This window comes from Ornithorhynchus anatinus, chromosome 5 (genome assembly GCF_004115215.2).
Source record: "Ornithorhynchus anatinus isolate Pmale09 chromosome 5, mOrnAna1.pri.v4, whole genome shotgun sequence".
NCBI lineage: Eukaryota > Metazoa > Chordata > Mammalia > Monotremata > Ornithorhynchidae > Ornithorhynchus > Ornithorhynchus anatinus.
In genome coordinates, this window is record NC_041732.1 from 104,541,318 (window position 1) to 104,566,389 (window position 25,072).

Sequence of the window (25,072 nt, forward strand, 5' to 3'; positions counted from 1 at the left end):
CCACTGAGCCACGCTAAACGGGGATTGGGACCGTGAGCCCCACGGGGGACAGGGACTGGGTCCAACTCGATTTATTCCGACTCGATTTACTCGTATCCACCCCGGGATCCAGTCTAGTGCCTGGCACCTAGTAAGCGCTTACCAAATAGCATCGTTATCATTATTATTGTGCCTAGAAGAAATCAATCTTGGCCCCGGACTGTATTTGCACAGCCGTTCGGGCAGATCCAACACGGCAGCCGTAAGAAAGACGTGGCCCATCGGGGGGTTCGACAGAGAGCGGCAACGGCGTCGACGCCAACGCAGGTCCCTCTCACCCGGGGGGTGGGGAGAATCCCTTCAAATGACGTGAATCTTTTTCCTTTCCCCCCCTCCTTCCATCTCTCCCGGGAGAGAAACTTTCTGTTTTCCTTGTTTTCTCTGCGGAGTCCTCCAAAAGAGGGAACGGTCCTGACGGGGATCTCCGTCGATCTCTCTTCGGTTGAGAGCGGCTGACTCCGTTTGTCTTTGCTGAAACAGAAGAACTTGATATCTCCGCCCGAAGTTTTCCATAAGTTCTCCGAATCGGGAGGAAGCCATCCAAATATTTTCCTTCGGCATCCCTTCCCTCGGCTCTTCCCCCTCTCGGCCCTCTCTCCTCCTCTCTTCCCGCCCCCCCCCCCCCCGCCCCGAGTCTCCTTAGCCTCAGGCCGAGATCTTCACAACAGGAAATTCCAGAACTTAAGAAATCGTCCCAAGTTTTGCAAAACGGAGAGAGCTTCACCTCCGTCTCCTCGGCCCGGGCCTTCCACCCGGCGGAACGACCGCAACGGCAAAACACGAGAGCCGCTCTGACAAACAAGAGAGTCACCAGCTCGCTGCAGTCAGGAGGGGGGTCTGTTTATACGCTCCACAGACCGAAAGACTTCTGCAATTCTGGTTAGGAGCCGGGGCGGGAGGGGGAAAGAGAAAAGCCCAACGACCCGCCTCTGACTTGGCCTTTGACCTCGATGAGAAGATGAGATCATTAATTGGGAGGAATAAAAACAAAACCGTTGAAAAATAGGCGATTCGGCCCAACGAAGGGAATGAAAGTCTTCGGGGACGTGCCCGTGTCCGAATCGTGACAATAAAGTTGGTATCTGTTAAGCGCTCACTCTGTGCCGAGCACCGTTCTAAGCGCTGGGGGAGAGACGGGGTCATCGGGTCGTCCCACGGGAGGCTCGCGGTTCATCCCCATTTTCCAGAGGAGGGAACGGAGGCCCAGAGAAGTGAAGTGACTCGCCCACGGTCACACGGCTGGCGAGTGGCGGAGCCGGGATTCGAACCCGTGATCTCTGACTCCCAGTCCCGCTCTCTTTCCACCGAACCACGCTGCTTCTCTGATCACGTAAGCTCCTGAGGGGCGGGGAACGTGTCTGCCGGCTCTGTTATTTTGATTCGCCCGAGAGCTTAGTAATCGTAGTAATGATGATAGTTATGGTATCTGTGAGCGCTTACTATGCACCGGGAGCTGTACTAAGCGCAGGGGCGGATCCGAGCAAAGGGGTTTGGACGCAGTCCCTGACCCACGTGGGGCTCACGGTCTCCATCCCCGGTTTACAGATGAGGGAACTGAGGCCCGGAGAAGTGAAGTGACTTGCCCGGGGTCACACGGCCCAAGGTGGCGGAGCCGGGATTAACGTTGGCATCCGTTAAGCGCTCGCTGTGTGCCGAGCACTGTTCTAAGCGCTGGGGGGGATACAGGGTTATCGGCTTGTCCCACGTGAGGTTCACAGTCTTCATCCCCATTTGACAGATGAGGAAACTGAGGCCCAGATTAGTGAAGTGACTTGCCCACAGTCACCCAGCTGACAAGGGGCAGGGCTGGGATTCGAACCCGTGACTCTCTGACTCCCAGGCCCGGGCTCGCTCCACTCCGCCGGGGTGCTCTGCGTACAGTAAGAGCTCAGTAAGTAGAGAAGCAAAGAAGCTTAGTGACTAGAGCCCGGGCTGGGAAGTCAGAAGGACGTGCGTGGGTTCTGATCCTGGCCCTGCCACGTGTCAGCTGTGTGACCTTGGGCAAGTCACTTTGGTCCTCGGGGCCTCAGTGACCTCGTCTGGAAAACGGGGATTAAGAGGGTGAACTCCACGTGGGACAGGGGCCGTGTCCAACGGGAATACCTCAGGGCTCAGAGCAGTGCTTATCACGTATCATAATAATAATTACTATTAGTAATACTATTGATCGATTGATCACACGACACCCCATCACCTCTCCTCTCAGCCCCTCCCTGCCCACGCCCTTGAGTCATTTCAGAGTCTAACTTGCCGTTGGGCCACGGAAGGAAGCCCGCTGTGTCCTTTTTATGGGACAGCAACATTAATAATAATAATCTGGTATTTGTTCAGTGCTCACTATGTTCATTCATTCAATGGTATTTATTGAGCGCTTGCTATGTGCAGAGCACTGTACTAAGCGCTTGGGATGAACAGGCCGGCAACAGATAGAGACGGTCCCTGCCGTTGGACGGGCTTACGGTCTGTGCCAGGCACCGTACTGGGCGCTGGGGTGGAGACAGGCGAACCGGGTTGGACGCATCCCACCGTCTCCATCCCCGTTTTCCAGTTGAGGAAACAGAGGCCCAGAGAAATGAAGCGACTTGCCCAAGGTCACCCAGCAGACAAGCGGCGGAGCCGGGATTAGAACCCAGACCCTTCTGACTCCCGGTGCTGGGCTTTAGTGACTGATGACCGACTCTCTCCCCAGCTCTCTTCTCTTTCCCCAGGGAAAGTTTACTGCTATCGTTCTCGTCCGCCCGTCTCCCCCGATGAGACCGTGAGCCCGCCAGAGGGCAGGGACCGTCTCCAGCCGTTACCCATTTGTCCATTCCGAGCGCTTAGTACAGTGCTCCGCGCATAGTAAGCGCCCAATAAATACTACTGAAGGAACGAACGAATGAATGAAACGTAAACCGGGAGTCGGTATTTGGATCCAAGAGGCTAGGCCGCCTTGACTTGTAAGGCCGTCGAAGGGCAGGGACCGTATCCGTTGCCGACTTGTCCATTCCGAGCGCTCAGTCCAGTGCTCTGCACGTAGTAAGCGCTCAATAAGTACTGTTGAATGAATGAACTCCGAACGCTTAGCCTTCTTGGATGACTTCAGCAGCCGAGGCGGCCACTAAAGAGCCAGCCTGCGGTAAGCGGCTCATTTTTAGCGCTTTAGGGTTTCTCGGATACCTCCGGGCCTCTCTCCCGGCCTAAGGTCGCTCTCCTCGGTCACGCAGTCCATCGGTCCTACTTACTGAGCGTTTACTGTGGGCAGACCACTGTGCTAAGTGCTGGGGAGAGTTCCGTGGGACAGAGCCACGTTCCCACAAGGAGCTTACGGTCTAGGCGGGGAGATGGACGTTAAGGGAAATAAATGAATTACGGAGCGAAGTGCTGTGGGGTTGAGAGGGAGGGTGAAGAAAGGGGGAAAAAGATCCCCTTCATTCAGGCCCGCGGTCAAACGTGGGTCATCTCATTCGTTCAGTCGTATTTACTGAGCGCTTACCGCGTGCAGGGCACTGTACTAAGCGCTTAAAAAGCAAGGAAGTGGGGTTGGACCCGCGTGGAGCTAACGGTCTCAATCCCCGTTTTCCAGATGAGGTAACCGAGGCACAGAGAAGTGCTGATGGTTTCTGTGAAGCGCTTACCATGTGCCGAGCACCGTCGTAAGCGCTGGGGGAGATACGAGGTCATGAGGTCGTCCCACATGAGGCTCACAGACTTCATCCCCATTCTGTGGAGGAGGTAAGAGGCACCGAGAAGAAGAAGAAGAATAATAATAATGGTGGTACTTGTTGAGCGCTTACTACGTGCAGAGCACTGTTCTAAGCGCTGGGGAGATACAAGCTGATCAGATTGCCCCACGTGGGGCTCACAGTTTTTAATCCCCGTTTTCCAGATGAGGTCACTGAGGCACAGAGAAGCGAAGAAGTGACTCGCCCACAGTCACACGGCTGGCGAGCGGCGGAGCCGGGATTAGAACCCATGACCCCCGACTCTCGAGCCCGGGCTCTTGCCCCCGAGCCACGCTGCAGTGAAGTGATCTGCCCCGGGTCGCACAGCAGACAAGCGGCAGAGTCGGGATTAGAACCCACGACCTTCTGACTCCCAGGCCTGGTTCCATCCACCGGGCCACGGTGGATTCGCGACACGGTCTCCTTCTGAGTCTCCCTGCCTCCAAGCCTCTTCCCTCTTCCGCCGCTCGGCTTACCCCGGCTCTGCCCCGCGTCGGCCGTGGCACCGCGGGCGCGTCGGGCAAGAGAGGCAACGTGCCTCAGTGGCAAGAGCCCGGCCTTGGGGGTCAGAGGACCAGGGTTCGAATCCCGCCTCCCCCACCCGTCCGCCGTTGACCGTGGGCGAGCCGCTTCACTCCTCTGGGCCTCGGTGACCTCATCTGGAAAATACGGATGAAGACCGTGAGCCCCCACGTGGGGCAACCCGATGACCTTGTATCTCCCCCAGCGCCGAGAACAGTGCTCGGCACATAGTAAGCGCTTAACAAATACCAACGCTATGATTATAGTAAGCGCTTAATGAATACCATGATTATTAAATCCCGGCTCCGCCACTTGTCAGCTGTGTGACTGTGGGCAAGTCACTTCCCTTCTCTGGGCCTCAGTGACCTGGTCTGTAAAAGGGGGATGAAGACCGGGAGCCTCACGTGGGACAACCTGATTATCCTCTATCTTCCCCAGCGCTTAGAACGGTGCTCTGCACCTAGTAAGCGCTTAACAGATACCGACATCATTATTATTACTATTGTCAGCTGTGTGACTGTGGGCAAGTCACTTCATTTCTCTGGGCCTCAGTTCCCTTATCTGGAAAATGGGGATGGAAGACTGTGAGCCTCCTGTGGGACAACCTGATGACCCTGTATCTCCCTCAGCGCTTAGAACGGTGCTCTGCACAGAGTAAGCGCTTAAATACCAACATTATTTATTATTATCATTTCTTTGTTGCCAAATTGTATTTTCCAAGGGGTTTAGAACAGTGCTCTGCACACAGTCAGCGCTTAACAAGTACACCGCATCAACCCCAGCGCTTAGAACGGTGCCCTGCACATAGTAAGCGCTTGACAAATACCAACACTATTATGCCACTGTTCTCGTCTGTCCGTCTCCCCGATTGGACCGAAAGCCCGTCAAAGAGTAGGGACCGCCTCTATCTGTTACCGATTTGTCCATTCCAAGCGTTTAGTACAGTGCTCTGCACCTAGTAAGCGCTCGATAAATACTATTGAATGAATGAATGAACGATGATGATGATGACGATGTGATCTTACTATGTACATAGTAAGCGCTTAACCGATAGCAACGTCATTATTAGAGCGGTGCCCTGCACAGAGGAAGCGCTTAACCGATAGCAACGTCCTTATTAGAACGGTGCCCTGCACAGAGGAAGCGCTTAACCGATACCAACGTTATTATTAGAACGGTGCCCTGCACAGAGGAAGCGCTTAACCAATAGCAACGTCATTATTAGAGCGGTGCCCTGCACAGAGGAAGCGCTTAACCGATAGCAACGTCATTATTAGAACGGTGCCCTGCACAGAGGAAGCGCTTAACCGATAGCAACGTTCTTATTAGAACGGTGCCCTGCACAGAGGAAGCGCTTAACCGATAGCAACGTCATTATTAGAACGGTGCCCTGCACAGAGGAAGCGCTTAACCGATAGCAACGTCATTATTAGAACGGTGCCCTGCACAGAGGAAGCGCTTAACCGATAGCAACGTTCTTATTAGAGCGGTGCCCTGCACAGAGGAAGCGCTTAACCGATAGCAACGTCCTTATTAGAACGGTGCCCTGCACAGAGGAAGCGCTCAACCGATAGCAACGTTCTTATTATCTTCGAATGCCATTTGGGATACCTCATTCCCCTCTCCGAGCCCCAACGGCTCCTCGTCTCTCTGCCTAAACAAAAATTTCTCTGCCCTGGACGCAAATCTGTCCACCCCGCCCCGGCCGCACTCTCCAAAGCAAACTTTTCTCAACTGGTCGTCGCCCTCGACCTATTACTCAATCCCGGCCTTCGCCTGGAACTCCCTCCGCCCTCCACCCCGTCGGCCTCCGACGCCCAAGTCACCTCCCCCCCGGGATCAGGGCTCCGCCGTCTTCTTCCCCCCTTCATTCACCGCTACTCCCCGAGCGCTCGCCGTGCGCGGAGCGCTGGACCGGACGCTCGGAAAGTCCGACCCGGCCACAGAGGGAGACGATCCCTCCCCGCCTAAGGGCTCGCAGGTCTGGGGGACCCTTCTTTCGACCCATCGCTAAACGATCATATTTCAAGGGAAGCAGCACGGCCTGATGGATAGAAACTGGGCCTGGGAGTCAGAGGGTCGTGGGTTCTAATCCCGGCTCCGCCACTCGTCTGCCGTGGGGCCCTGGGAAAGTCACTTCACTTCTCCGGGCCTCGGTTCCCTCATCTGGGAAATGGGGATTGAGACCGGGAGCCCCATGTGGGACAGGGACGTTGTCCATCCCGATCTGCTTGCATCCACCCCAGCGCTTAGTGCAGTGCCTGGCACGTAGTCAAGCGCTTAATAAATACCATAATTCATTCATTTCTGGGGCGCCCATTAAGCGCTTAGTACAGTCCCCTGCCCACAGTAAGCGCTCACTCAATACGATTGAAGGAATGAACGCGGGGCACTGTACTAAGCGTTTGGGAGAGTACGCGACGTTGACTCAGTGGCAAGGGCCCGGGCCTGGGAGTCGGAGGACGCGGGTTCTGATCCCGGCTCCGCCGCCTGTCCGCCGGGTGACCCCGGGCAAGACGCTTAACTTCCCCGTGCCTCAGTTCCCTCATCTGTAAAATGGGGATGAAGACTGTGAGCCTCACGTGGGACGACCTGATTATCTTGTTTCTACCCTGGCGCGTGGGCCAGTGCTTGGCACCCGGTAAGGGCTTAACGGGTACCATCATTATTAATATTATTATTTCTGCCCGCCTCGGCCGCTCTGGGATGCCAGGGAGCGGTATGGCCTAGGAGTCAGAGGTCCTGGGTTCCAATCCCGGCTCCGCACGCGTCTCCCCTCTGGACCGCAAGCTCACTGCGGGCACCGAGCAGGTCGACCAACTCTGCTGTTCTACACACAGCGCACAGTAAGCACTCGGTAAATACGATCGATCGATTGGCTCCTGTGGGACCTTGGCCAAGTCACTTAACCTCTCTGGGCCTCACTTCCCTCATCTGCAAAATGGGGACGCGACCTTCCACGTACAAGAGCGGCGAATACTTAACCTCTCTGTGCCGTGGCTTCCTGTTCTGTAAAATGGGGATAAGTCGGATTGCGACGGTGAGCCCTGCGTGGGATGGGCAGTGTATCCGATCTCATGACCTCACATTTCTATCAGCGGCCGAGGCGCCAAAATTATAATAAGCGTGGCTCAGCGGCAAGAGCCCGGGCTTGGGAGTCAGAGGTCATGAGTTCCAAACCCGGCTCCGCCGTTTGTCGGCTGGGCGACTTTGCGCGAGTCATTTCACTTCTCTGTGCCTCAGTGACCTCATCTGTAAAACGGGGATTAAGACTGTGAGCCCCACGTGGGACGACCTGGTCACCTTGGACCCCCCCCCAGCGCTTAGAACAGTGCTTCACACACAGTAAGCGCTTCGAACAAATGCCATCATTATTAATAACAGTCATTTTTATGTTACTTCTTAAGCGCTTACAATGTACCGGACACTGTTCTAAGCACCGGGGTGGGTGCAAGTCAGTCAGCTTGGACGCAGTCCCCGTCCCACACGCGGCCCAGACACTTAATCCCCGTCGGACAGATGAGGTAACCGAGGCCCAGAGAAGCGAAGCGACTGGCCCCAGGTCACACAGCAGATGGGTGGCGGAACTGGAATTCGAACCCACGTCCTTCTGACTCCCAAACCCGTGCTCTATCCACCGAGCCACAGTACGAGAAGCAGCGTGGCTCCGTGGAAAGAGCCCGGGCTTGGGAGTCAGAGGTCATGGGTTCGGATCCCGGCTCTGCCACTTGGCAGCTGGGTGACTGTGGGCGAGTCGCTTCACTTCTCCGGGCCTCGGCTACCTCATCTGTAAAATGGGGATGAAGACCGGGAGCCCCACGAGGGACGACCCGATTCCCCTGTGTCTACCCCAGCGCTTAGAACAGGGCTCCGAACATAGTAAGCGCTTAACAGATACCAACGTTATTATTATTACTATTGTCGCCGGGCCCCCATCTCCTCCGTCTCGCCGCCCGCCTCTCGCCCGCGTCCCGCTTCTGGCCTGGAACGCCCTCCCTCCTCAAATCCCACAGACCATCACTCTCCCCACCTGGGGAATCCTTTTTAACATCACTTCTCCTCCAAGAGGCCTTCCCCGAGGACTAAGCCCTCATTTCCTCTTCTCCCACTCCCTCCTAAATCACCCTTGTAATTGGATCTGCGCCTTTTATTCGCCCTTCCTCGGCCTCTCAGCACTTTCGTCCCTCTCCGTAATTTATTTATCTCTATTTCACGTCTGTCTCCCCCTCTAGACTGCAAATTCATTACCGGCGGGGAAATTGCCTATGACTGTGTTTTACTGTACTCTCCCAAGAGCCTAGCCGTAAAAATAATAAAAATCGCGGCATTTACGAAGCGCTTACTAAGGGCCGGGAACTGTTCTAAGCGTGGCTCAGTGGAAAGAGCACGGGCTTGGGAGTCGGAGGTCATGAGTTCGGATCCCAGCCCTGCCACTCGTCAGCTGTGTGACTGTGGGCGAGTCACTTTACTTCTCTGGGCCTCAGTTCCCTCCTCTGTAAAATGGGGATTAACCGTGAGCCTCACGTGGGACGACCTGATGACCCTGTATCTCCCCCAGGGCTTAGGACGGTGCTTTGCACATAGTAAGCGCTTAACAGATACCAACATTATTATTATTATTATTATTACACGGGGCTCCCAGTCTTCATCCCCATTTTACAGAGGAGGGAACTGAGGCCCAGAGAAGCGACTTGCCCACGGTCACACGGCAGCCAAGTGCCAGAGTTGGGATTCGAATCCGGGTCCTTCTGACTCCCAGGTCCGTGATCTCCTCACGAGGGCACGCCGCGGTGCTCCGCACAGGGTAAGCGCTCAATAAATAGATCGATGGACTGATTATTATTGCAGCCAGCGCATCCGTTAATCGGCTTGGACGCAGCCCCGGTCCCACGTGCGGCTCAGTCTCTCAATCCCCATTTGACAGACGAGGTAACTGAGGCCCAGAGAAACGAAGCGACTCGTCCTACCGCCGCCAGCTCCCCGAGCCGGGCCGAATAGCGTCAGGCGGTGAAATCCCTCGGGTTTGCAAAACCCGAAGGTTCTTCCTGAGAAAACCGGAATTCTCAGCCCCTCCGCTCGCTTCCTGTCTGCAGCCAACCAGCGCCGAAGAATAACGGTTCTTTTTCTGACAGAAGCTTTTCTCCCCCTCTTTTAGGCGGCTTCTTAATGGACACCACGTTTCCCAAGGTTTCAGATGTCACGAAACCGCGGTTTGGTTTCCGTTGCCAACACTTTTCTTCCACGGAAGGGCCCGAGTGTTGCGAATTCGGGGTGAAACTGGAAAATTCTACCAGGCCTTTTCTGCCTTCGTTCCCCTCGCCTTTTCTCCCTCCTTCCCAGCTTCTCTCTCTCCCCTCCACATATATTTACTCGTTCCACCTTCAAAGCCTTACCGAAGGCCCCCCTCCTCCAAGAGGCCTTCCCTGACTACACCCTCCTTCCCTCTTCTCCCTCTCCCTTCTGCTTCGTCCTGACTCGATCCCATTCTTCGTCCCCCCTCCCGGCCCCGCACTGCTTACGTCCGTATCTCTCATTTATTTATTTCTATTCATGTCTGTCTCCCCGTCTACACTCTCAGCTCCTCGTGGGCAGGGAATGTGGCTCAGTGGAAAGAGGCCGGGCTTGGGAGTCAGAGGCCATGGGTTCGAATGCCGGCTCTGCCACTTGTCTGCTGTGTGACTGCGGGCGAGTCGCTTCACTTCTCTGTGCCTCATTTACCTCATCTGTAAAATGGGGATTAACTGTGAGCCTCCAGTGGGACAACTTGATTACCCTGTATCTACCCCAGCGCTATGTGCTCTTAACAAGCGCTTAACAAATACCAACATTATTATTATTATTATTAATGTGTCTGTTATATTGTTCATTCATTCAACTGTATTTATTGAGCGTTTACTGGGCGCGGAGCACGGTATTAAGCACTTGGAAAGTGCGATTGTCTCTATCGGTTGCCCAGTTGTATTTTCCAAGTGCTTAGTACAGTGTTTTGCACACAGCGAGCGCTCAATAAATATGATTGAATGAATGAATTCAAAGACAAAGAGGGACTATCCCTGCCCACCCTGGGTTTACGGTCTAGAAGGGGGGAGACAGACGGCAAAACGAGTAGACAGGCATCAATAGCATCTATATAAATAAATGGAATTGTAGATCTAGACACATCATTAATAAAATAAACACAATTAGAAATACGTACACACAAGTGCAGTGGGGCGGGGAAGGGGGTAGAGCAGAGGGAGGGAGTCGGGGCGATGGGGAGGGGAGGAGGAGCGGAGGGAAAGGGGGGCTCGGTGTGGGAAGGCCTCCTGGAGGAGGTGACGTCTCAAGAGGCCTTCGAAGGGGGGAAGTGAGCTAGTTGGGCGGATTAGAGGAGGGAGGGCGTCCAGGACAGAGGCGGGACGCGGGCCGGGGGCGGACGGCGGGCCGGGCGAGGCGGAGGCCCGGGGAGGAGGAGGAGGAGAGGAGGGAGGGGAGGTAGGAGGGAGCCCAGGGGATGGAAGGCTTTGAAGCCAAGAGTGAGGAGTTTTTGCTTCACGCAAAGATTGATAGACAACCCCCGGAGATTTCTGAGAAGGGGAATGATGTGCCCAGAATGTTTCTGTAGAAAGATGATAATAATAAATAATAATGTTGGGATTTGTTAAGCACTTACTACGTGCAGAGCACCGTTCTAAGCACTGGGGGAGATACAGGGTCATCGGGTTGTCCCACGTGAGGCTCACGGTCTTAATCCCCATTTGACAGACGAGGTACAGAGAAGTGAAGTGACTTGCCCACGGTCACACAGCTGACCAGCGGCAGAGCGGGGATTCGAACCCATGACCTCCGACTCCCAAGCCCGGGCTCTTTCCACTGAGCCGCGCTGCTTCCCGCAGCAGAGTGAAGTATAAGACTGTCCTCTCCCAAGCCCCTGGTCCAGGGGTCTGCACACAGTCAGCGCTCAATAAATACAATTGACCGACTGATTGACTGTCATTTCTTGAAGGAGGCTTTCTGAATTCCCGCTGGGAACTGGTGGCGCTTAGGATTTTGGTTCCCCATTTTCTGGCTTCTGGGTTCGAAGAGGAGGTGAGAGAGGAATTGGAGTGAGAAGCGGCGTGGCCTAGTGGGCAGAGCCCGGGCCTGGAGGTCAGAGGACCTGGGTGCTAATCCCGGCTCTGCCGCTCGTCTGCCGTGTGACACCCTGGGCGAGTCACTTAATTTATCCGTGCCTCAGTTCCCTCATCTGTGAAATGAGGATTAAAACTGGGAGCCCCACGTGGGACACGGACCGTGTCCAACCTGTTTGGCTTGTAACTCTTCCAGTGCTCAGGATAGTGCTTAGTATATATTGAGAAGCAGCGTGGCTCAGAGGAAAAAGCGCGGGCTTGGGAGTCAGAGGTCATGGGTTCTAATCCTGGCTCCGCCACTTGTCAGCTCTGTGACTCTGGGCGAGTCACTTCACTTCTCTGTGCCTCAGTGACCTCATCTGTAAAAATGGGGATTAAGACTGTGAGCCCCACGTGGGACAACCTGATCACCCTGTACCTACCCCAGTGCCGAGAACAGTGCTTGGCACATAGTAAGCCCTTAATAAATATCATCACTATTATTAGTGTAATTAAATACCATCGAACAAACGAGTGAATAAATGAGATGCCATTTAAAAGAAAAGAGAAGTGATTAAATACCGTCGAACGGACCAGTGAATGAATGAGATGCCATTTAAAAGGAAAGAGAAGTGATTGAGTACCGTCGAACGGACGAGTGCGTGAATGAGATGCCATTTAAAAGAAAAGAGAAGTGATTAAATACCATCGAACGGACGAGTGAATGAATGAGATGCCGTTTAATAGAAAAGAGAAGTGATTAAATACCATCGAACGGACGAGTGAATGAATGAGATGTTGTTTAAAAGAAAAGAGAAGTGATTAAATATTCATTCGTTCAATAGTATTTATTGAGCGCTTACTATGTGCAGAGCACTGCATTAAGCTCTTGGAATGGACAATTCGGCAACAGATAGAGACAATCGCCGTTCATTGACAGGCTCACAGTCTAATCGGGGGAGACAGACGGACAAAGAACAAGACAACTCAATCACGACAAATAGAATCGAGGGGATGGACACCTCATTAACAAAATAAATAGGGTAAGAAAAATATATACAGATGAGCATCAAACAAACGAGTCAATGAATGAGATGCCGCTTAAAAGGAAAGAGAAGTGATTAAATACCATCGAATGGACGAGTGAATGAATGAATGCTGTTTAATAGAAAAGAGAAGTGATTAAATACCATCGAACGGACGAGTGAATTCATGAGATGCCGTTTAAAAGAAAAGAGAAGTGATTAAACACCATCGAGTGGACGAGTGAATGAATGAGATGCGGTTTTAAAAGAAAAGTGATTAAATACCATCGAAAGGACGAGTGAATGAATGAGATGCCCTTTAAAAGGAAAGAGAAGTGATTAAACACCATCGAACGGACGAGTGAATGAATGAATGCCGTTTAAAAGAAAAGAGAAGTGATTAAATACCATCGAACCGACGAGTGAATGAATGAGATGCCGTTCAAAAGGAAAGAGAAGTGATGAAATACCATCGAAAGGACGAGTGAATGAATGAGATGCTGTTTTAAAAGTGATTAAATACCATCGAACGGACGAGTGAATGAATGAGATGCCGTTTAAAAGGAAAGAGAAGTGATTAAACACCATCGAACGGACGAGTGAGTGAATGAGATGCCGTTTTAAAAGAAAAGAGAAGTGAGGGCCGGCAGGTTGGCCGCAGAACCCGAAACTCGTGGAGCTCCGGCTGAAGGGAGAGAGATTCCTGATGGAATGTGACGAGAGGAGGGCCGAAGACCGGATTCCTCGGGGGAAGAGGGGAAGGCTGATTTGGACGGAGACCTCCTGGAAGCTCTGGAAGGCCGAGGGGCGAGGGGATGGAAATCAAACCCGATCGTAGCGGATTGAAAACTGGTGGCGCGGCCAAATTCTCGCTGGATGAGCAAAGGCCTCGGCGGATAGATAGATGAGCTGGATGGATGAGCCCTGAGAGAGTCCTCTCTACGCTGGAAGTCCGTTAGACGCGAGGAACGCGGCTGAGGCCCCGGGCCTGGGAGTCATAAGGACAGCCCGCCTGCTGGGTGACCTTGGGCGAGTCACTTCCCTTCGCTGGGCCTCGGTTCCCTCATCTGGAAAATGGGGATGGAGACTGGGAGCCCCGGGTGGGACAGGGACGCAGCCGGATTAGCTCGTCCCTTCCTCGGCCCCTCGTACAGCGTCCGTACCAAGATATGTACATATCTGTAATTTATTTAGAGCGGCAGCGTGGCTCAGTGGAAGGAGCCCGGGCTGGGGAGTCAGAGGTCGTGGGTTCTAATCCCGGCTCCGCCGCTTGCCGGCTGTTACCTAACTTCTCTGCGCCTCGGTGACCTCATCTGTGAAATGGGAATTAAGACTGTGAGCCCCACGTGGGACAACCTGATGACCTTGTGTCTATCCCAGTGTCTAGAACGGTGCTGGGCACATAGTAAGGACCTAACAAATACTATCATTATTTATTATTATTAATCCCAGTTCTGCCACTTGTCTGCTGAGTGACCTTGGGCGATCTGCTTTACTTCTCTGGGCCTCAGTGACCTCATCTGTAAAATGGGGATGGAGACCGCGAGCCCCACGTGGGACAGGGACTGTGCCCAACACAGTTTGCTTGTATCCACTCCAGAACTTAGTTCAGTGCCAGGCACCTCGTACGTGCTTAAATACCATCATCATCATCATCATCATTATTATTATTACTGTTAATTCCATCTCTGCCAAACGGACTGTGTCCTACCTCATTATACTATATCTCGACTGCAAGATCGTTAACAGGCACAGAACGTGTCTGCTAAACCTGTTGTACTCTCCCAAACGCTTAGAACAGCGCTCCGCATATTGGAAGCGATCAATAAATGCCATTGATCGCGCCCAACGCTTAGTACGGTGCTTGGCACGTAATAAGCACTTAGTAAGTACCATAAAAAAGACCCCCAAACCCGCCACTTACCTCGCTTTCCTCCTCAGGGGGTGGAGGGGGCTCTTTGATGATCTGAAAGGAGAAGAGGAGAGAAAGAAATAAGCGAATTGGAATTCATTAACGCAGACATTCCAGAACGACTTCATACATCTCTTCTCCCGCCAAATGTTCTAAGAATAATAACAATAATAACATTGGCATTCGTTAAGCGCTTGCTGCGTGCCAAGCACCGTTCTAAGCGCTGGGGGAGATGCAGGGTCGTCAGGTTGTCCCACTTGGGGTTCACGGTCTTCATCCCCGTTTTACAGATGAGATCACTGAGGTGCAGAGAAGTGAAGTGACTTGACCCAAGTCACCCAGCTGACAAGTGGTGGAGCGGAATTTGAATCCACGACCTCTGACTCTCAAGCCCGGGCTCTTTCCACTAAGCCGCGCTGCTTCTACTTTCTGATGTCGTGCTGGCAATCGAGGTCCTGGGCAGGTAACAGTCAGGTGGCCCAGGACGCGCCAGGCCTAGCGGGTGGAGCCCGGGCCTGAGAGTCAGAAGACCTGGGTTCTAATCCTGACTCCAGCACCTGCCTGTGGCGTGACTCTGGGCGAGTCACTTCACTTCTCTGGACCTCCGTCCCCTTATCTGTAAAATGGGCCTTTAGACTGTGAGCGCCACGTGGGACAGGGTCCGTGTCCAACCTGATTAGCCGGCATCCACCCCAGCGCTTAGTACAGCGCCTGGCACCTAGGCTGAAGCCAGCTTCCTGTCTCTGAGGTTGGAGTGGTCGGCCCAGGGGGATTCTGAGATTCGACAGCCGCTAAAAAGGCAGTCCAGCGTTCCCGGATCCTCCTCCTTATTGCAGGCCCACCTCCTCCAAGAGGCCTTCCCCGATTACGCCCTCCCCTCCTCCCGCTCCCTTCCGCGTCGCCCCGACTCGCTCCCTTTCTTCATCCCCCCTCCCGGCCCCGCGCCGCTTACGTCCGCCTCCCTTATTTATTTCTTCCTATTCGTGCCTGTCTCCCGCTCTAGACTGTCCACTCCTTTTTGGGGGTGGGGAGGAATGTGTTCAATAATAATAATAATGTTGGTATTTATTAAGCGCTTACTGTGAGCCGAGCACCGTTCTAAGCGCCGGGGGAGGTACAGGGTCATCGGGTGGCCCCACGTGGGGCTCACGGTCTTCATCCCCATTCTACAGATGAGGGAACTGAGGCACCGAGAAGTGAAGCGACTTGCCCGTAATAATAATGATGTTGGTTTTTGTTAAGCGCTTACTATGTGCGGAGCCCTGTTCTAAGCGCTGGGGGAGATACAGGGTCATCGGGTTGTCCCACTTGAGGCTCACAGTCTTCATCCCCATTTGACAGATGAGGTCACTGAGGCACAGCTTGTCACCCAGCTGACAAGTGGCAGAGTCGGGATTCAAAGTCACAGAGCTGACAGGTGGTGGAGCCGGCATTCGAACCCATGACCTCTGACTCCTGAGCTCGGGCTCTTTCCCCTGAGCCCCGCTGCTTCTCAACTGTCCTGTTGTCCTCTCCCAAATGCTTAGTCCAGTGCTCTGCGCGCAGTCAGCGCTCCATAAATGCGCTCGACAGACAGACCAGGCTATAAACCCAACGTGGGCAGGGAACGCGTCTGTTTATCGCTCTATTGGACTCCCCCGAGCGCTGCGTCCAGTGCCCTGCACACAGTCAGCGCTCCATAAATCCCGTCGACTGCCTGATCGACTCTCCCCGCCACCAGGAACCTTGGGTGGCTTCCCCAGCGAGGGTTAAGCAGCGTGGCTCAGTGGCAAGAGCCCGGGCTTGGGAGTCCGAGGTCATGGGTTCGAATTCCGGCCCTGCCCCGCGGCAGCCGGGTGACCGTGGGCGAGTCACTTCACTTCTCTGGGCCTCAGTGACCTCCTCTGGAAAATGGGGATGAAGACCGGGAGCCTCCCGTGGGTCAACCTGATGGCCCTGGATCTACCCCGGCGCTTAGAACGGCGCTGGGCACATAGTAGGCGCTTACCGACATGATTATTATTATTAAAAAGCACAATCCCGGGGTCAAGACCCCCCTCCCCCCCCCCGAATCCCAGCTGTTGGGGGGAGGGGGAGGCAGGAGGGCGGGAAAGGGGGGGAGGGGATTTCATCAGCCTCCATCCAGCGCGGGACCCTGCTGTAAACACGAAGGCCATCACGCCTGGAAAGCATTTTGAGCTCCTTGGCAAGAAGCCCTGCCATCATTTGGAAATGCTACTCATCCAGCCGGGGTTGGAAGATGAATTAAGATTTGGTTGCAGTCACGGGGGATGACGATGATGGTACGTGTTTAGCGCTCACGATGTGCCCAACGCCGTTCTAAGCGCTGGAGCGGGTAGGAGGTCTTGGGGTTGTCCCACGGGGGAGCTCGCAGGCTTCATCCCCTTTTCCAGATGAGGGAACTGAGGCCCAGAGAAGTGAAGTGACTTGCCCACGGTCACACAGCGGACAAGCGGTGGAGCCGGGATTAGAACCCACGACCTCTGACTCCCAACCCTGGACTCTTTCTGACAGAGAAGTAGCACAGCCTAGCGGGCAGAGCCCGGGCTGGGAGTCGGAAGGACCCGGATTCTCATCCCGGCTCCTCCAGCTGTCTGCTGTGTGACCTCGGGCAAGCCACTTCACCTCTCCGGGCCTCGGTTCCCTCGTCTGCAAAACGGGGATGGAGACGTGAGCCCCACGCGGGACAGGGGCTGTGCCCAACCCCATCTGCCTCCATCCACCCCGGTGCTGAGTACAGTGCCCGGCCCATAGGAAGCGCTTCAGAACTGCCCCAGTTATTAGCGGTGATAACACAGTGCCTGGCACATAGTAGGCGCTTAACAAATATCACAGAGATTAACGTGCTGAACAGCTGGGAAGCAGCGTGGCTCAGTGGAAAGAGCCCGGGCTTGGGAGTCAGAGGTCATGGGTTCGAATCCCGGCTCTGCCACTTGTCAGCTGGGTGACTGTGGGCGAGTCACTTCGCTTCTCTGGGCCTCAGTTCCCCCATCTGGAAAGGGGGGGCGAAGACCGTGAGCCTCAGGGGGGACGACCTGATGACCCTGTATCTACCCCAGGGCTTAGGACGGCGCTGTGCACGTAGTAAGTGCTTAACAAATACCAACATTATTATTATTATTATTATTATTATTAATAAGGCTTTAATGACAAACCGGGACCAAGGCCAGAAAGCTCAGAGCCTCCATCTTGTCTATCTCACTGCCGACCCCCCTCCTACATCATCCCCCTCTCCTGGGACTCCCTTTCCCTATATATATATATAGACATATACATATATATGTCTACAGATATATGTCCATATATCTATAAATATCTACACGTATCTCTATATATCCATATATATATATATATTCTCTCTCTCTCTATGTATATATCTCCCTTTCCCTCCGCTCCTCCTCCCCTCCCCATCGCCCCGACTCCCTCCCTCTGCTCTACCCTCCCCCACCCCCGGCACTTGTGGATATTTGTACGTATTTATTATTCTATTTATTTTACTAATGAAGCGGATATATCTCTAATCCCATTTATCTGTTTTAATGCTACCGACGCCTCTCTACTTGCTTTGCCGTCTGCCGTCTGTCTCCCCCCTTCTAGACTGTGAGCCGTCGTGGGGATCGTCTCCATGTGTTTTTGAATTGGACCGTCCAAGCGCTTAGTCCAGTGCTCTGCACACAGTAAGCGCTCAGTAAGCACGACTGAATGAATGAGTGAATGGGTAGATCCGCCAGACCACCCGCTCGCCCCTTTTTCATTCGTCCAGTTCATTCAGTGGTATTTATTGAGCGCTTACTGTGTGCAGAGCACTGGACTAAGCGCTTGCTTCAAAGCCTGGTTAAGTTCTTATATCTAACAGTAATGATAATAATAATGTTGGTATTTGCTAAGCGCTATGTGCAGAGCGCTGTTCTAAGCGCTGGGGTAGACACAGGGTCATCGGGTCGTCCCACGTGAGGCTCCCAGTCTTCATCCCCATTTTACAGATGAGGGAACTGGGGCACAGAGAAGTGAAGTGACTTGCCCACAGTCACCCAGCTGACAAGGGTGGCTCAGTGGAAAGAGCACGGGCTTTGGGGTCAGAGGTCATGGGTTCGAATCCCGGCTCGGCCACATGTCAGCTGGGTGACTTCGGGCGAGTCACTTAACTTCTCGGTGCCTCAGTTCCCTCATCTGTAAAATGGGGATTGAGACCGTGAGCCCCACGTGGGACAACCCGATTCCCCCGTGTCTACCCCAGCGCTTAGAACGGTGCGCGGCACATAGTAAGCGCTTAACAGATACCAACATTAATTAATCAATTAAGGGGCAGGGCCGGGATTCGAACCCATGACCTCTGACTCCCAAGCCCGGGCTCTTTCCACTGAGCCACGCTTAGTACAGCGCTCTGCACCTAGTAAGCGCTCAATAAATACTAATGAATGAACGAACGTTTGTGAAATCAGCTCGGGGCTGCCAGCGCAACCTCTCTGGTCCCAGAGATGTTCATTCAATAACACTGTCCTAAGCGCTTGGAATGTACAAATTCATTCATTCACTAGTATTTATTGAGCGCTTACTATGTGCAGAGCACTGTACTAAGCGCTTGGAATGGACAAATCGGTAACAGATAGAGACGGTCCCTTGTCCTTTCTCCCCCGTCCAACAAAGGCGGGGTGGGGGAGAGTCCGTCCTGGCTCTGCCTCAGTTCCTCCAGCTGGGAAACGTGGACCACATCCCCTTCCCCACCGCCCCCGGCCCCAAGAGGGGAGAGGGGAGGAGAGCTGAGCTCATGAAAAACGTTGCGTCCAGCTGTCTGGGACGTCCTCTGGGCATCCCTCTCATTCCGCAAGCCGCCCCGGAGCTCCGATTCTCAGGAAATCCACTCCCTCCGGCGGCTCGGAGCGTGCGGCCTACAGCTACGTGACAAGGAATGGCGTTTGCGCAGTACTAACCATCGATCAATCGGATTTATTGAGCGCCCATTGGTGCAGAGCACTGTGCCGAGCACTTGGGAGAGTAAAATAGAACAATAAACCGACGCATCCCCCGCCCACCGATAGCTTACGGTCTAGACTGGGGGGAGACGGACGTGGAATAATAATAATAATGTTGGTATTTGTTAAGCGCTGACTATGCGCAGAGCACCGTTCTTTAGCGCTGGGGGAGATGCGGGGTCGTCAGGTTGTCTCACGGGAGGCTCCCAGTCTTCATCCCCATTTTCCAGATGAGGGAACTGAGGCCCAGAGAAGTGAAGTGACTTGCCCACGGTCACAAATGAATAAATGACACCTGTGGACGTAAAGTGGCTGGGAGGGAGGGATAACAATAATGACGGAATCTGTTAAGCGCTTACCATGTGCCAAGCACTGTTTTAGTAATAATAATAACATTAGTTAAGCGCTTACTATGTGCAAAGCACTGTTCTGAGTGCTGGGATGGGTACAAGAGAAGCGGCGTGGCTCAGCGGAAAGAGCACGGGCTTGGGAGTCGGAGGTCAGGGGTTCAAATCCCCGCTCCGCTGCTCGTCAGCTGTGTGACTGTGGACAAGTCACTTCACTCCTCTGTGCCTCAGCGATCTCATCTGTCAAATGGCGATGAAGACTGTGAACCTCACGGGGGACAACCTGATGACCCCGTATCTCCCCCAGCGCTTAGAACAGTGCTCGGCACAGAGTAAGCGCTTAACAGATACCAACATTATTATTATTAAGACTGTGAGCCTCACGGGGGACAACCTGTTGACCCCGTGTCTCCCCCAGCGCTTAGAACAGTGCTCGGCACGTAGTAAGCGCTTAACAGATACCAACATTATTATTATTAGTGCTGTATTGTACTTTCCCAAGCGCTTAGTACAGTGCTCTGCATACAGAGAGTGCTTAATAAATATCATTCAATGAATGAATGAATCCAGTGCTGCCTAGCGGCTAGTGCCGGGGCCTTGGAGTCGGAAGGACCTGGGTCCTAATCCCTGCTCTGCCACTTGTCTGCTGGGTGACTGTGGGCAAGTCGCTTCACTTCTCTGGGCCTCAGTGACCACATCTGGAAAGTGGGGATGAAGACTGGGACACGTGGGACAGGAACTGGGTCCAACCTGATTCGCATGTATCCACCCCAACGCTTAATACAGTGCTGGGCGCATAGTAAGCGCTTAACACGTACCGTTAGAAAAAATCAGTCGAAGGGATTTATTGAGTGCTTTCTGTGTGCAGAGTACTGAGCTGAGCACTTGAGAGAGTCCAGTGCGATAAGGTCGGGGGATAATGATGGTAATGCTGATGGTACTTGACTTCTCGGTGCCTCACTTCCCTCATCTGTAAAATGGGGGTTAAAACTGTGAGCCTCACGTGGGACAACCCGATGACCCCGGATCTCCCCCAGTGCTTAGAACAGTGCTCTGCACATAGTAAGCGCTTAACAGATACCAACATTATTATTATCATTAGTTAAGAGCCTATTATGTGTGCGGGTAAGTGCCGATGTATTTTACTGTATTGCTATAATGTACTCTCCCAAGTGCTTAGTACAGTGCTCCGCACTCAGTAATAATAATAATACTAATAATTCTGGTATCTGTTAAGCGAAGCAGCGTGGCTCAGTGGAAAGAGCCCGGGCTTGGGAGTCAGAGGTCATGGGTTCTAATCCTGGCTCGGCCGCTTGTGTGCACCGTGACCTTGGGCAAGTCACTTAACTTCTCTGTGCCTCAGTGACCTCATCTGTAAAATGGGGACTAAGACCGTGAGCCCCCCGGGGGGTCACTCTGATCACCTTGCATCTATCCCAGTGCTTAGAACATAGTAAACGCTTAACGAATACCGTCATTATAATTATTATTACGTGCCAGGGGTGGATCCGAGCAAATCGGGTAGGACCCAGTCCCCGTCCCGCGTGGGGCTCACAGTCTCAATCCCCGTTTTCCAGATGAGGGAACCGAGGCCCAGAGAAGTGAAGCGACTTGTCCGAGATCACACAGCAGACAGGCTCCGCACATAGTAAGCGCTCAGTAAATACTATTGAATGAATGAATGAACGGCCGAGCCGGGATCAGAACCCGTGACCCCCCCCCCCCCGCTTTAGATTTTCTGGCCTCTCCCACGGAGAGACGCCGAGCGGGTCGTAGGAACCGTCCATTCCCGTTTCCTCGATTCCCCACGTTTCAATCTGGGCGAGGGAAGTGCTCTTCCAGCTGTGTGGGAGCGCTCCCCGCCCGAGCCCTCGGCAGCTGAAAATCCTCCCTCGCTTCGGGCCCGCCTCCAGCCCCGATTCTCCTCAAACTTTTGGCCCCGGTCAAGTGTGAACATCTAGAATCTGGGAACTCCATCGTCCCCCTGGCTAATCGAAACACCGGCCCCATTTTTACGGCCAGTCGTGCCGAGCTTCGTCTTCCCGATCGATGCCTTCGCCGCCGCCCTCATTCGTTCAGTCAACCGAATTGAGCGCTTACTGTGTGCGGACCACTGGACTAAGCGCCGGGAAAGTCCGAGCGGGCAACAGATAGAGACGATCCCTACCCGACGATGGGCTCTCGGTCTAGAAGGGGGGGACGGATGACAAAACAAAAGAAGGAGACGGGCCTCAGGAGCATCAGAAACCCTCGCCGCTGGACTCAACTCCCTCGCTCCCCCGTCCCTCCACCGGCCTCGCATCGCCTTTGCGGTCCGCGGAAATCCGGCCGTCTCTCTTCTCCGCCCTAAATTTATCCTTGTCTGCTTCACTTCGGCCCTCTCATGACCTTCGTGAGCAGCGGCGTAGCCTAGGGGCAAGAGCCCGGGCTTGGGAGTCAGAGGCGGTGGGTTCTAATCCCGGCTCCGCACTCGTCTGCTCCGTGACCATGGGCAAGTCATTTCACTTCTCTGGGCCTCCGTTCCCTCCTCTGGAAAGTGGGGATGGAGACCGTGAGCCCCACCTGGGACACCCTGATGACCTCGTATCTACCACGGCGCTTAGAAGGGTGCGTGGCGCATAGTAAGCGCTTTAACGAATGCCATCATCATTATTATTGCAATTATTATTGCTCTCTGCCTGACAGCAATACTTCTACCTAATTCCCTCCCATAATCACCACCTCCTCCGGCTGTTCCCGACATTTATCTCCCTCTTCACACCTTCTGGCCTCCCGCCTCCGCCGTAGAGAAGCGGCGTGGCTCAGTGGAAAGAGCCCGGGCTTGGGAGTCGGAGGTCATGGGTTCTAATCCCGGCTCGTCAGCCGTGTGCCTTTGGGCGAGTCACTTAACCTCTCTGTGCTTCAGTGACCCCATCTGTAAAATGGGGATAAAGACTGTGAGCCCCAAGTGGGACAAGCTGATCACCTTGTATCCTCCCCAGCGCTTAGAACGGCGCTTTGCACATAGTAAGGGCTTAACAAATGCCGTCATTATTATCTCTCCTCCTCCTCCTCCGCTGCCCTCCTCGACTTGCCCTCTATTCCCTGCAGTAATTCAAGTTGAAATCTCCCTCCTCCTCTCAAAATCCACCCCCGTATCTATACTAATAATGGTGTTTGTTAAGTGTTAAGAGGCAGGCACCGTGATAACAATAACAATAATAATAATAATAATAATAATGACGGTGCTTGTTAAGCACTTATTATGTGTCAAGCACTGTTCTAAGAACTGGGGTAGATACGAAGTCATCAGGTTGTCCCCCAGCTTTAATCCCCATTTTCCAGATGAGGTCACTGAGGCCCAGAGAAGTGAAGTGACTTGCCCAAGGTCACGCTGATCCATCCTCCCCCCCTCTAGATAGTAAACTCTCCCCACCCTCTAACTCGTTGTAGGCAGGGAATGTACCGGTTGCCGATTGGATTATCCTCTCCCAAGTGTTAAGTACAGTGCTCTGCACACAGTGAGCGCTCAATACCGTCGAATGAATCCCTTCATGCCTTATTAAAACATCCGCCCCCTCCCTTCTTCCCTCTGTGACTGACATTTTCAACCATTCACTCTCCAAATCTCTCTTCGCTGCTTCCAAAAATGCTTCTGTCTCCCGCATCTTCAAAGAAACCCTCCCTTGATCAGCCAACTCCCTCTAGTTATCTCCCGTTTCACTCCTATTGCTCCGCTCCAAATTCCTCGAGCGAGTCGTCTACACCCTCTGACTCAAATCCCTCTCCTCCGATCCTCTGCCGGCCCCCCTCCGACGCGGCTCCCGTCCCCTCCGCCCCACAGAAACGGCCCTCTCGGAGGTCGCCGACGAGCTCCTTCTCGCCGAATCCGACGGCCTCTACTCCACCCTCGTCCTCCTCCGCCTCTCGGCCGCCTTCGACGCCGCGGACGGCCCCCTCCTCCCGGAAACGTTCTCCAACCTCGGCTCCGCCGACCCCGTCCCCTCCCCGGTCTCCTCCTCCGTCTGCGGCCGCCCGTTCCGGGTCTCCTCGGGGGGCTCCTCCTCCGCCTCCCACCCCGTCACCGTGGGGGTCCCCCGAGTCTCACTTCCGGCTCCCCTTCTCTTCTCCATCTCCGCCCCCTCCCTCGGAGAACTCCCGCGCTCCCCCGGCTTCGACTCCCATCTCTAAGCGGGTGATTCCCAGATCTCCATCTCCAGCCCCTACCCGATACTGCGTCTTTCCAAGTGGAATTAATAATCACAACGATTACGGGATTTGTTAAATGTTTCTCTCACCCAAAAACGTGGCCAACGGTCCCGTTTCACAGTCGAGGAAATGCGGGGACCCAAGGGAAAAGGGTTAGTCCGGAACAGACAAGGAAATCCCAGACAGAATCCCAGCATTTTGGCCGGTGCTAAGCACTTAGTACAGTGCTCTGCACAGAGTAAGAGCTCAGTAAGAAGCATCGTGGCCTAGTGGATAGACAGCCCGGGCCTGGGAGCCAGAAGGACCCGGGTTCTAAACCTGTCTGCCAATTGCCGGCTGTGTGACCTCGAGCAAGTCATTTCACCTCTCTGGGCCTCAGTTCCCTCATCGGTAAAACGGGGATGACGACTGTGAGCATCATACGGGACAGGGACTGGGTCCAAACTGGTTAGCGTGTCTCCCCCCCCCCCCGGTGTTTAGAACAGCGCTCGACACATAGTAGGCGCTCAGAAAGTACCATCGTCGTTATTAAATACCACTGAATGAACCCCTCTCCATCCCTTTCGCCCCGACGCCGGCGCCATTTTGGAAAACGGCCTCCCAGGACGGAGAGGACGGTGTCGGAGGACTCCTCCCCCCCCCGCTCTCTCCTGAAACCCTAGAACGCTGGCTCGTCTTCCAAAATCCATCTCTTGAAAACAGGGTAATGAATCTCAAACGTCTTCCCTTTTCAAAGGACGTCTCCTGGGACCCATAAACAGCACAACATTTGGAAACTATGTTTTCACTCTGGTCGCCGGCCAAGACGACATGGGCCCGACCGGAGCTCTGGGAAGTCAGACGGACCCTTTTACATTTTCATTAAGATGCCCGGAGGCGGATTTTTAATATTCGGGAAAGGTCTCGTCCGCCGGGAGCTGTGGCTTCCAACGGCGGAGGGGCTCTCCCGCCGCAGTCTCTCCCGCCGCGAGCCGAATATCGTCCGGCTCTAATTTGAGGCCGGGATATTCCGGTCCACGGCTGAGTCGCCCCAAGACGCGTGGGGAAGGGGTCGGCGGTCGGGTGGTCTCTTCGGCCGCCACGGGGGGCAATTGGCCGGGGGACGGCGGGAGCGGGAAGACCCTTTAGGGGGGACTCAGGGAAGCGCTGTACGTTGGGAAGTTGGTTTTTTGATCGGCCGGAGCCGTTGTCCGCCAGACGGAACCTGCTCTTTCCTCGAAAGGAAATAATTCCGCCTGCTCGCCGATCCCGGGATGGGTCGTCTCTAACTTCAA

General features: G+C 54.0%; 1 protein-coding gene across 1 annotated transcript in view; it reads right to left on the reverse strand.

Annotated features, from left to right (window-relative positions):
- ANTXR1 (ANTXR cell adhesion molecule 1) overlaps positions 1-25,072 on the reverse strand; it is a 183,986-nt gene that overhangs the window by 49,871 nt on the left and 109,043 nt on the right. Inside the window, exon 14 of the mRNA XM_029066000.2 lies at positions 14,303-14,344. Coding sequence (XP_028921833.1) covers positions 14,303-14,344 — 42 coding nt within the window. The remainder of the gene's footprint in view (positions 1-14,302; positions 14,345-25,072) is intronic.